A 13,026-nucleotide genomic window follows, 5' to 3' on the forward strand; every position below is an offset into this window, starting at 1 on the left:
GGCAGGGACGGGCCAGCCCTGGCTGGGCTCTCCTGTTTGGAGGAGGTGAAAACCAGCTCCTGTTTGGAGCGGAGCTGTTTGATTCAGCCTTGAAAATCGGCGTGAAATGGGTGCTGATGGTTTTGGAGCTGCTGCTCCAGCTGTTTAAACTTCAGCAGCGGGATAACGCCAGGTTCCAATGTGTTGCTTCACAAACACAATGAAAACACGAAAGGAAGAGAAGGGACGACAGATCTCTGGATGGCAAATTCCCGGGCGTCAAAAGGACAAAAGGAAAATGGAGAGAAGCAGCAGACAGTGAAGTTATTCACCCACCAGAGCTCTGCGCTTCACACCTCCCTGTCTGTGCCCACCCTCTCTCCTCCTCCCACCCAGCCTGGCGGTGCCGCAGCGCTCCCCGGGCGGGGGGTCCGGACCGCCGAGCCTTTTCCCCGCTCCGAGAGCCAGGGCCGGGCAGAGCCGCTTTTTCCCCCGGGCGAAACAAAGCGGGGGCGGACAAAGGGCCAGCGGAGGGGCCGCGGGGGGATCGCGGCCGCGCCGCCGGGCTGCCGCTGCTGCTGCAGTCCCCGCCCCGGCGGGCGGCAGACGTTGTGCCCGCCCGCTCCGCCTCCTGCGAGCCGGGGCGGCGCCGCTGCAGAAGGGGGCCGGGGAAGGAGCAGGAGCCGGGGCAGGAGGAGAAGGAGACGGTGGAAGGAGGGTGCCCGGCGCTGGCGGGGTGAGGCGAGCGGCGGCGGGGCGGGGGGAGGCCGCCGGTGGGACGGCGCGGGCGGCGGCGGTGTGAGGGCGGTTGAGGGCGGGGGGAGCCGCCGCCCCTCCGCCCTGGGGCCTCCCGCGCTTCCCGTCCGGGCGCCACGGCGGGCGGGGCGGGGCGGGTCGGAGGGGACGCGACTCGGCGCTGAGGGAGCCCTGGGGGCTCTGAGGGGCCGGGCGGGGCGGGCCGAGGGCTGTTGAGCGGCGCCACACGTGCTGTGCGCCCGGGCCGCCCGCCGGGTCCGAGCCCAGCGCCGGGGCTCGCCCGCCTTCACCCCCATCAGCCCCCGGCGGGACGGGGCCCCGGCAAGGTGCGGAGCGGCGTCCCGGGCGGGGCTGGAGCCTTCCCGGCCTCGCCCCCCGCCGCCTCCGGTGGGCTGTGAGGGGCAGGTGGGACACGAGGGGCTGCGCGCCCTGCTCGGGGCTCGCCCTTGGAAACTGCGGCGCTGTGTCTGGTTCTTGGCGGTGTGAGCGGGTGATTCTGGGGAGGAGAGGTGTGAATATTCCTTCTGTTCCTCGGTAAATGCTGACCTGCAATTCCCAGCATCCTGCACTTACATCCTGATATTTCACTGATGAACGATTTGCCTTATAATTTACCTTGGTTTTTTTATTTGTTTGGTTTTGTTCTCTGCCCGCTCCCCATCCTTGTGTTGCTGCCAAAGCTCCTGATTTCCAGGTGAGCTGCCCTTGTATCCCCCCAGGTGGCTCAGCAGAGTTCGCTGCCATGTTCTAGCCAGCGTTAGAGCTGCGGGATTCCCGGGAACAGGCGCTGCTCCAGGCCCCTCCTGCTTCCCGCTATAGCACTCGAGCTGCTTCCTCAGGCCATGCAGTGCTCCCTTTTCTGTGCCACAGCAATGGGGCACAAGGTAATTGCTGCTGTTACTCACATGGTAATGTGGCTCCTGCTGCATGAAAATCAGCAGCGAGTTTTCCCTTTCATCCTGACATCTTTGTTCTGATCTTGTGGTTTAAATAATTTTTAAAAATATAAACAAACAGAAGCCAACACCACAAGAATGTCTTCCAAAGGGAGGAAAATTTAGTCTGGGATTGTATATCTTTGAAAATATGATTGTGAAATGAAGACTTGTCCCTCCCCACCCCTTCACTTACTCCGTGTGCTGCATGGGCAGGGTTTTATGGAAGTTCACAGGTTGCTTTGAGATCTTTGAGCAGAAGGATTTTCAAACATGTGATACCTGTGTTGACAAGTAGGAAGAAGAAAGGAAAGAGGTGCAAAAGAGGAAATGCCTTTCTGGTGGCTGCTTTGCAAAGAAAGAGCAGAAATATGGGTGTAATTCTGAAACCAGCAACGACAGAGAGAGGTTTTTGTGACGTGTGTGTCTGTGTGCACCTGCTGCAACATGTAGGGAGACAGCAAAGCAAATACCTCCCCTCCACCCAACAGCAGCATAGCCTAGTCTGAGGAATGTGTAACTGCTCAGGTACAAAACCTCTTCATTTACATGCTGAGGATTGTGAGTTCTTGGTGTCAAATGGTGAGATTTTAAGGTTCTCTTCCAGCCCATACGTGCTGGAATGTTTTCTGTCTGTGCTGAAGTGCACTAAAGCTTTGTATGTATTGGAGGGAGAGGGATGAGTTGGCTGGAACAGAAAAGCTTGGAAATGTGACCTCAAATGTCTGTATCTTTAGGGATCAAGAGGGAGATTTTATTTGGCGGAAGAAATAGTTTTATGTAATTTTTATGGTTTCTCTTAAAGAGAAGAACTCAGCTTTCTAGTGAGGGCAGAAAAGCAGCTGTCTTGTATCCTCATCCCAGATGTATCCTGTAGGGAATAACAGCCTCTTTCCTCATGTGATTATACTGTAGGAAGGAGGAGAGCTCTGTGCTGATTGCTATGACTTCCTAGAGCTCCTGGAGATTTCCTGAGTTACAGTTGTAGCTCTTTACCATCTTCTGAATGTGTGAATATTCCTGGGTAAATACTTGCCTTTATTTACTCAGCTTGGGCAGATTGTATAACTCCTTTAGTGTTCTTCCCTTTATCCTTTTAGCCCTGTTAAAATTTTTCTTGGGAGGGACTGAGACCATTTCAAAACAGATCCTCCTTAAAAAGCAGCAGAGTGATCTGCCTTGCCAATATGATTTTTCAGAACTGCTTTTCTAAAACACTGGGGTCAAATGTTAGCTCTGTATGTTGAATGCAAGTTTTCTAATGTTTGAACATGACGACCATGAATGAATGCAGCTCTTGTTGAATCCTTTGGCATTCCCTGGGGACTGCTGGCTCTGCTGGCACGTATGAAAAGTAACTCGCCGGAATCCTTATTGGAGCAGCATGTTTGGAAATGCCTCAGCTGGCTGGTGCTTTGTTATTTAATGAAAGGCAATTATATATTGCATTAGCTGTAATCTCAGCTCCAGTTTCTGCAGGAGCAACCATTTCATTCTGGACCAGCAGAACTCTGGCAGCAGCTCCCTGATGATTCAAACACCTCCTGCCGTGTCAGTGCTTGTCCAGGTGTGTGTCCTCCACACACTTTTATTTTTGCAGTGATGTTGCTCTCGTGTGCCTGACCCTTCCAAATACCCCCAGATCTGGGATCTGGCTCCAGGCCTCCCAAAGGCTGCAAAGGATTTAGAAGATGGATCTCAGAACAGGCTGTACAAGTTTCTACTTTAACACCCACCAGAGTTTTTCCACCTGGAGTGTCTCATCAATTGTTTGTACAAACTCAGACAGAAGACTCTTCGGTGAATAGAATACATTCTATTAATTCATAAGACTCTACTGATTCCAGAAGAAACACCATTGAAAGCTATTCATTGCCCTGATCTTTATAATCTTACTGTGTATATTTTTAACTTATTATGAGAGGAAATTGCAAGGCAAAGAGAGGAACTCAGTATTTTATAGAATTAGCTTATTTGACATTCTCATTCTGCTGCTCTCCTTGGCAGCAGCATCCACTCAATCACAGCAATATTTATCTAAGTTCTGAATTTGGGCTTGTACTTTGTTCTGTGCCAGCCCCACAACAGTCATGGTGCTAATTTAAAAGGCTCAGAACATGGGGAGCTAAAAAGGGACTGCTGACTTGATGCTTTCCCCGAGTGTGAAACAGTTACAGTTTCACCCAAGTCTATCAAAATGAAATCCTTACTATAAAAAGCAGCATCTTTGTTTCAGCTGCTTCAGTTGTAATTGTATTAAGGAGAAGCCTTTGTGTCTTTCAGTGCTTTGGGGTTTGAGGCTGACAGGAGGTGGTATTTTCCTTCTCAAGAGTTTCATTTGAACTTTAGATCCCAAATAACTTAAACTTGAGGCTCTGCTATTCCAAAATCATCATTTTATTGTGACTGAGACTGTAAAGTGATCGTTTTATTAAAGCACTCACTGAGGTGGTTGAAGTGTTTTGTCACCATCAGAAGTCAGTGTGAACAGTCAAATTGCTCTTGTTATTATCAAAATGGAGGATTTTTGGGAAAGGTAAGAATTCCCTTGGAAAAATGTAGGAAAGATAGTCATGATAATGGGCTTATAAGATTATAAGGTGGTAATTATTTACTTTCTCAGTTGCAAACTTTTTCTACTCCTCAGTCCTTGACTCATTCTGTAGGGAATGATGTGCTGAGGAGGATCATGTGCTTTCTGATCTTTTAATAGACCATAGCAGCGATGTTTTTATAATCCATGTGTTCAGTGGCAACTTGAAGTGTTAGAGTTTGCATCATATTAACAGCCATCAGCTCTTCCTGATTAATTAAAGATGGCAGGAATCATTTTAAAGCAACTGAACAGACCGTGTTTGAAATAGCAATAGACTGAGAAAAAATTACCTGCAAATTGCCAGCCCAAAATAGGGGTTTTTTTGCTTTGTATTCAGCAGTCTTCACCTTCCAGTGGCTTATTTTTTTACTGAGGATCTGGAGGCATTTAGGAATGTGACTGAGCAGAGCAGGTTCTGGAATGATAAGGTGAGGTGACTTAAAATGTCCTTGATGCAGAATTAAAATGCACAGGCAGAGCAGAAGGTTTGATGAATTACCTTCCTCACAGCATTGCTGTAATATCTGACTGATGCTTTCAGCTCCTAAGCCTCTTACTATCTTTGATCTGATTCAGCTGCTTCTTAGTGCAGTTTCTTACTTACAGGAATTTGCCCCTCCTTCCCCCTTTCCCAGGCATGTGCTGGGAGGATCCTGTTTATACAATTTGCAGCAAATATCCTGCACTTCCCAAGGTAGAAAAAGAGCCATGTGTCTTATTTACCAACTTAGTGATGTCCCTAAAACCTTCTCATTTTCAGTGGATTTGGGTCTCAATAATGGTTGCCTTCCTGACTGTATTATATTTAAATTTTGTATTATCTCCAAACAAACTGATAAAACCTGCTGCTGCCAAATGTATTGACAGCAATACTCTGGTTTTTCATGTTACTTCAGAAATTAGTTGGTCTGGTCTAAAGTCTGGGAGAAACTCAAGGCTATTTGAACACGAGTCTCTCTCCTCCTAGTTCACTTACTTCTGTAAAACTTGCAGGAATGTTATGTATTTTTTTTAAAGATCTCCTGCCTTTTATTTTATTTAGTTGAAGTTATCCCAGCAGGTTCAAAATCGAAGCAGAAATACAGATTTGTGGGCAGGCCTGGCTTCCCTAAGTCTGATGTTAAAAGATACTCTAAAAGTCTTTGGTCCTGAGTATAATATGGATCTTTGAACTAATATGGAAAACAGTTCAAGCCATCTCCATGGTAGATAAATACAATATCTGCTGTTGATCTCAGTTAAGAAACAAATCTAAAGTTGCTGGTTGAGCTGTGGGTTCCCATGTCCGTAATGAGGGACAGTGTTTGGGGGGTTTGGATTGATTCCCAAACATTCTTCCCCAGCCCCTCTCAGTGCACAAGGCAGGAGGAGTGTCCTGTGAGTTCTTAAGGAAGCAGGATTGACTCTCAGAAGGCACAGAAGCCCAGGAGCTGTTTGTGGGGTGTCCTCAGCCCGTGCTGTGGTGTTGGTTGATGGTGGGCTGGGGATGACAAGGAGCAGTGTTTGTGTCACAGCCTTGGGACCGGCGGGGACATCCCTGCCTGCCTTTGTTTCACTGGCTGCTTCAGACTAGGGAATGCTTACCTAAAGCAATGTCCTCAAAACCAGAGGTGAAGGGTTTTCCAGGACCTGTGATCCTACAGACACATTTCAGTTGGTGAGATCTGTCAGCCCCTCTCTGTTGCAGGTTGTGCTCATCACCTCAGTGGCACTGTCAGAAGAGCTGTGTCACAGCCCTGGGCAAAGGGCCCAAATGGCTGCAGCCTCTGGCTTTGTGTTTTTGTGGCAGCAAAAGCAAACTGTGCTTTGAGTTAGACTAAAGACCTACTAGAACTTGCATGCAGCAGTAATTTCCTGGTTATCCTGGTAGCAACTGTGAGGGCACTTCAGGAGAGCAAGAATTGCTTTCACTTTGTTAATTTAATAAACTAACCAGAGATACACTTCTTCAAGAATCTGTCTCCTCTGAAATTCATATTTATGTTAAAAACACAGTGTAAACACTGAGGCTTTAAGGTTCATGTAGGATGAGTGTGTGCCTTTGGGAAGGTTTACCTCTCTGCAGTTCCTGGGATGGTTATTTTGGATTGGGCTGGAATGAGCTGAAGCAGAATGTCTTAAGGATCCTGTGTAAATTAGGAGACACTCTTCCTTATTTTCTTACTACATTTTTATTTCCTATACCAGTATCTGCAAACAACAGATCTGAAAGGTTTGGATTCCTTTTCTTTTTTTTCCCTGCCTGATCAGCTGAGTTTTAAATGCAAATTTTTTTTCTACCTTTAAAAGTGAGTACAAAACACTGGTTTGATGGGCACATACCAACCCACATGTTTTGATGCTGGCAGTGAGCAGAGCATCTACTAACCCAAATAAATATGATTTGATGGCATTTGGCACAATAAACATTGAATTAAATAATGTCTTTTCTCATAGTAATGATGTATCTGAAAACTATATTCAGGTCATCACGTTACTTGATTAATTGACATAAAAATCAATGGTTTCTGGAAAACAAAATAAAACTGTTTTTAAATGCTCCCTTTCTCTAATTGCTGTGTTGAATGAGTAAGCAGATGTCAATCCTTACTCTATTGAAATCTTTCAGTTCTTAATTCAGTTTATTTTCTGCTTTATATGTAAATTCTTTCTCAAAGTCTCTTTGTTTCAACTCGAATGGTGCCTGAAGATGCCTCCAATGCCACAGTGTCATCACTGACCAGAGCAGTTAAGTTCTGGAGCCACATTCGGGTTGGTTTAGCAGTGACCAGGGCAGAGATGTTCCATCAGCACCACAATAATTTGCAGTTTGTGCCTTGCTTTGTTGACAAATGCCTGCGGTGCTTTCTGAGGTGTTGGAGTCTGGACTTGCTGCTCACTCAATAAGTGCACAGGGCTGACAAACCGTGGGGAATTTGCTGAGGGTCAGAGGGAAGTTCACTCCCCATTTCAGTGGATCAGTGCAAAGGGACCTCGATGGGAATTCATTGCTCCAAAATAGTTGTGTTTCAGTAGTGAGTGGCCTGGAATACCAGATGTGCTCCTCATTCCAGAGGAGCTCTTGTAAAGTTAAGGCAGGGGAGGCTTCCAAATCCAGCCTTCTGGTTTAGCAACTTGTAATTGTACAGAACTGACTCTGCAGCTGAGACACTTACAGTGGATATTGTGGGGAATATTTCATTGTAAATGTAACCCAACGCTTGCAAAATGGTGATTCAGCCTTTTTGATTGCCCAGGAAAAAATAACCTCCAACAGACCCAGGAGGCAGCAAAGGAGGAATCAGGATCAGGAAGATTTTTGTTCCAGGATTCAGCTTTTCTCTCACTCTGTGCTGACATTGCAGTTTTCCAAACACAAGGAATCTGGCTGTGGAATATGAAGTAGGGGAGGACTATCCTTGTATTCCCCTTGGAAACAAAACAAGGTGGTGGCAATAGGAAATGCTGTTTAGGGAGAGTGTGTGAGGCTTTTGCTTTCTGCAGTTTATGTCTCTGCTGTGCCACCTCATCCAGAATTGTTCCTGTAGGGATTCTGGTGGGAATGGCCCAGTCTGGTCACTTTAGGGACCTGCTGAGCTTGAATTCTTCTCATTCCCATCTGAACCTTTCAGTAACTGGGCTCTGTGATCTGACACATTCTTGCACACAGAGAACTATTCCTAAAGGGGCAGCAAACAACCAGCAGTGCAATGAGAAGGCACTGATTTTGTTCAAAGCAGAATGGTTGTATTTTTAAATTGTATGTGAATAAATTCAACTAAAGGCATGAAGTGGTTTTGTAAATATGCATACTGACTTTTTACAGCAGTGTAATATCAGCCCAGGAGACTGCAAATATGACTTGGGGGAGCAGTAGTAGGAATTAGATCTGAATCAGGCAGAAGATGTTTATGTGCTTTAGTTTTAAGACTGCAATAATTTTAGGAGTTGTGTTTGTGAAGGGTCAGAGCTCTTGGAGTAACTCATGGACCAGAGGAGAAAACTTTCCAGGTTCAAAATTCCAAGTTACTTTCTCTAAACTCAAAACACTTGAGGAATAATTCATGAGCTGTGCCAGCTTGGCCACAGTGGCATGAACAAGAGGATGAAACAGATATTTAAGAAATGCTGCTCAGACTGTTTCAAACATGGTACTTCTTGTGGTGAGTTTGTCTTTCTCCCAGGAAAGTGAAGTTACTGTGTTGTGGTGGCCTTGGGAATATATTTTCCATTTAGCTTTTCTACAGAAGGGATTTTGTATTTTGGTCATGTCACCTTGTCTTGATGGGATGGTCAGAATTTGATTTTTAGATACCTACTGTTGATGCCACAGGGATTGCTGATGGGTTCTAGATCCCTGTGAGATTTTTCAGCAGTTATCTATTCTACAAACCCCTTTTAGAATATTTACTCTTTATCTGTTAGTCTGAATGTATTTTGCAAAGTACCTCTAATTCAGCACAACTAACAAATGATGCTTAGAAATGCATTGGCATTGCCAGGCATTTTCCAACAGTATTTAGCCTGTTAATGGTGTTAACAAAGTTAAATATTAATCTTTTCATATGAAATGTTTTGAAGAAATTGTGCATGACCCGTAGTGGGTGATGATGGGTTAAAATAATTGGCTTAGTTTATTATCCAAACAAACCATGGGTGGTGTTCCAGCCCCAGAGAACCCTGCCCAGAGTCAGGCTGGTGTGTCTGCCCACAGCAAGCAGGGATTAAACACTGTCCTGACTCCATTCAGACATTGTGCTGCTCTCTTCTGGAATATCCTTTTTGTTTCTGCATCAAAGGGATGGACAACTTGCTTCTCTCCATGGAGACATTGCATCTGTTCCCTGGGAGTTGTGAGCAGGGATGTTGGCAAATGTTCCTTCCTTAAATTGTCATCACTGTTTCAAATATTTTACTTTTAATTCTGGCACTACCTGTGCTGAGGAGGGAGAGAGTTGTGGCCACGAGCTCATCAGGTTTAACTAAGCTCAAAGAACAGCTGGACTTAATGATTTTAGACATCTTTTCCAGTCTAAACTATTGCGATTCTATTGCTACTCTTATTTTCTTGTCATGACTTTAGTGCTAAGTAGATTAGACTTTAACTTTTCTCCCTATTTTCTTATTTAATTATATTTTAGTTGGTTTTGGAGTGCTAGTTGTTGAAAATAGTCTTGAAAGAAAGGTTGGACAGCTGCTTTCTTTTTATTATAGGAATTCCTTTTGTAGCAGTTGGGAAATACTCTGCTTTTATAACCCAAGCTTGTGTGGTTACATTTTGTTTATTTATTTTTGATATCAACTTGCCAACAGAATTCATATCTGTTATCACATTAGTAGGATTTATTTACTTACACCAATGGTTCTCAACCTGTTGCTTATGGATTGCTTTGATCTGTGCACTTAGAGGTCTGTAGAAGGTAGAAAAGAATATTATTAATCAGCTAAGGGGCCAGTACAAGGATTCTTGTCTGCATTGGGTAATTTTTGATAGTTAACACACACAAAAAAAATAGCAATTAATTTGAGACTTTAGCATTTTCATGTTGTGTGAAATCCTGTATTTCCAATAATGGCACAACTGTAAAACCTGTGTTTAAAGTCTTTGTATGCTCAGTTACTAATTGGTAGAGCTGTAGTGGAATATTTTATCAGAGTCTTTCTGGACCTTTCCTTAGGTTCCTGAGAGGATATTTTGAACCATTTACAGTTCATACTTTGCCTGTTGGTTATAAAGATCCTTTTTCAGGAGAGCTGAAGGAGGGAAAGGGAAGGAATGGGGACAAGTAGGGAGCTGCTCTGTTTGAACTAAAATGAGATCATTGACATCTGGGGCCTGTTAGGAAATGCTGGAGTGTGTAATTCTTAGAACCACTTGATGCAAATTTCTGTGCTTTCAGTGTTTGATAAGCTCCATGAGGCAATGCTGCTGTGAAGGTCCTTCCCTGAGACCCAAAGTTGCTTTTGAACTATGGAAATAAGGGAGTCATTTACCAAAATGTGTTGCCTATAATTTTAGCTTTTATTTTGTTGGAATTAAGCTACAATTTCAGCAACTCTGAAACCAGGGCACAGGGATTGTGTTACTTCTGGCCTAGTTGAAGGCCTGGTGTTGAGAAGAGCAAATGACACAGCAAATATATAACCCATGACTGGGGAGGGCAAGATTAAAACATGAATGAGTTCCCTGAGCCAAGAAACGCAGTGTTAGAACCTTCTAACTTTTTGTTGAGCAGAGGCTTGTTAATAAATATTAATAAATAATTGCCTGAAACTGGAAAAATGTAATTTTGGGTGGTAATTTAGTGTGTGTTTTCTTGTGATATACCTGTCCTTGCTCAGTGTAGATGGTTATTACCTATGTGGTGCTGGAATGCTCTTTTTGGGCAAAAAAAGAGTTAGAGTATGGAAAAGAATGTCAGCATGCTCTAGGACAGTTCCAGCTTCCTGGCTTTAGGAGAAGTCTTCCTTAAGGGAGCCCAAATTTCCATCAATTTAGTGTTTGGCACTGACAGAAAAGACCATGAACTAAAAAGACCTGACCTTGATGCTTCTTGTTTGTCTGTGTTTGTGCCAAATCCTTCTTTATCGTGTGCGGTTTTTCCGCTCCATGGATTTGGATGGGTTGAGGAATGTAAGGGAGGCATGGAAAGCCTGGCTTTGGAAGGAACAGGGCCTGCAGCCTGAGGAAGGACAGGTAGAGAGCACATGTATGAGGTAAAAGAAGTCCTTGGCATGTAAGAGCAGAGTACAATTTTAGAAGATTTCTAAAACAAAACGTAAGGAAATATGATGCTTTCAGACTATCATTTTCATGGAGCAGAACTGGAATTGTAGACAAACACAAGGTTAAAATATAACAAACATTACTGGAGCCTTAGAAAATGCCTTGAATTTGGCATGTCAGGTGTTGAAACAGCATAAGGAATGTTCCTCTTTGGTGCTGAGGTTCCCAAAGCAGAGTGTGCCTGACACTTCCTTTCCACAGTGAATTGATTTTTACAAACCCTGTTAATAATACACGAGGGGACAGCTCAGACTGGCAGTAAAGACAGGCTTGGTTTATCCCCTGAGTCTTCCTGCTGCTCCTTCAGTCAGGTTCGTTTTCCCTTTAACCATTCTGTGCTCCCAGCCTGCACCTCTGGGCACTGGGAATGATGGTTTGGGAATTGTGCAGCTGCCCAGCTTTGTGCTCTGACAGGTGCCAAAACGCTGAGTAAAGGGCAGGACCGAGCCCTGCTTTGTAGTTCTTGTTTGTCGTGTTCTGAACAAACAGTCGAGCAAACTGTGTTCCTTTTTTCCCCTGCAGGTCTTTGTGGAGGTGCTGTTTCAGTGGCACTGCTGTTCTGGCAGTGTCTTAGAGAAAACTCAGCAAACAGCCAAGCTGCTCATGCAGAACATTTATTCTTTTGAAGATGGGGCAGAACTGTTGCCTTGAAGTTCAGCTTTGAATTCACAGCGAGGAAAAAAAATACAGATTTTTCGCTTTAGGTGAAAAAGGCTTTCTGAAGCCTCTGTGATCAGAGGGAAGATGCTTCTGTGGCAGCACATAGTTCCCTGAAAAGCTTTTAGCTGGCTTCCAAGTTGGAGCAGGGCTCTGTCCCAGCAATGTTGGGAAGAGTCCCTCCTCCTCAGAGCTGGGGACTGGGAGCCAGAGGATCTTGTGATCTGAGCTCACACAGCTGAGCTGGTGTTTGCTTTCCACTTGTCATCATCCAGCTCTTGATCAATTTTAGCTTTTCAGTTCCAATCTCACATAAAAACCTTACTCTTTTTATCCTGCAGTTCTTGATTCCCTTGATTTCCATTGCAGTTCTCCACTCTCCAGTTGGTTTTGCTGGGATATTGCAACACTTGAAAAAAAGAGGACTTTAAAGTCAGTGTGTGGAGTGATTAAATCTATGTGTAATGTTAGTTATGCTGTTAAGGGCTCTGTTTTTCCTTCTTAAAAAGGAAAAGCAGTTTTAGTTTAAATCTCAAGATGAGATATAAACTACTTTTAGTTTGAATCTCACGATGGAAACAGCACCACTCAGAGAAGTGAGTTATTTTGATGCTTTCAGTTCAGACTTGGCGTGTTTTAATAGGAAATGGCCTTCAAAAGATACATTTAAAATGCTTTGGTTGTTACTGTAAAGCAGCTTTATAATGCATTTCATACACAGACTTTGTGTATGTGGAAATTCCTTCTGCAGGAGTTCAAATACTGATTTTTATGTCATGTCTATTTTTTATATACAGGTTTATTCCAGAGTTGAAAAAGCTTGAAGAATATATTTTATCCATGTTTGGGAAAAGATAGTTGCTACAGACAAGGGGGAGAAACGCTGGGATTGATAAAAAGATGAGTATGTTAAAACCAAGTGGACTTAAGGCTCCTTCAAAGACCATCAAGCACGGGGGTACATTGCTGAAAACACCTACACCTGTTGCAGCTGGTAAGGAATAGTCAACTATCTGAATTTTCCCCTTATCTTCTAAAAAAAAGTAGCTTGAATGCTGTGAGAATACTCTGGTTTTACTCATTACACCAAGGGGTTTTTGCTTGTATTTATGGTCTGAAAAATTAAATGTACAATTTGCAAAAAACTCTGAATTTACTAATTAACTGTGATCAAGCTGTCCCTGAGGAAACCTTGTCATGGTAAAAATACTTGGGTAATTTTTGAGGTGAGACTTGTGACTTCCACAAGATTTTTACCAAAACCTTCATTAAATGCATGCAGTGTCTCTGTCCTTAGATTTTGAATTACTGCATTCCAGAGTTTTCATAAGAAAATT

General features: G+C 44.0%; 1 protein-coding gene across 17 annotated transcripts in view; it reads left to right on the forward strand.

The window, feature by feature from the left end:
• The first annotated feature begins 590 nt into the window (after positions 1-590).
• Positions 591-13,026, forward strand: part of CLIP1 (CAP-Gly domain containing linker protein 1) — a 61,864-nt gene continuing 49,428 nt past the window's right edge. For 14 of the 17 annotated variants that reach the window (XM_029961165.1, XM_029961167.1, XM_029961174.1 and 11 more), the window contains exons 1-2: positions 591-715; positions 12,487-12,683. In XM_029961165.1, coding sequence (XP_029817025.1) covers positions 12,590-12,683 — 94 coding nt within the window. In that variant the 5' untranslated portion in view covers positions 591-715; positions 12,487-12,589. Of the gene's footprint in view, positions 716-995; positions 1,062-1,217; positions 1,245-1,600; positions 1,620-12,486; positions 12,684-13,026 lie in introns of those variants that run through there. The other 3 variants (XM_029961166.1, XM_018076299.2, XM_018076300.2) reach the window with 3 other exon arrangements.

The sequence above is a fragment of the Manacus vitellinus genome, unplaced genomic scaffold, assembly GCF_001715985.3.
Source record: "Manacus vitellinus isolate BGI_N305 unplaced genomic scaffold, ASM171598v3 scaffold_31_pilon, whole genome shotgun sequence".
Classification (NCBI taxonomy): domain Eukaryota; kingdom Metazoa; phylum Chordata; class Aves; order Passeriformes; family Pipridae; genus Manacus; species Manacus vitellinus.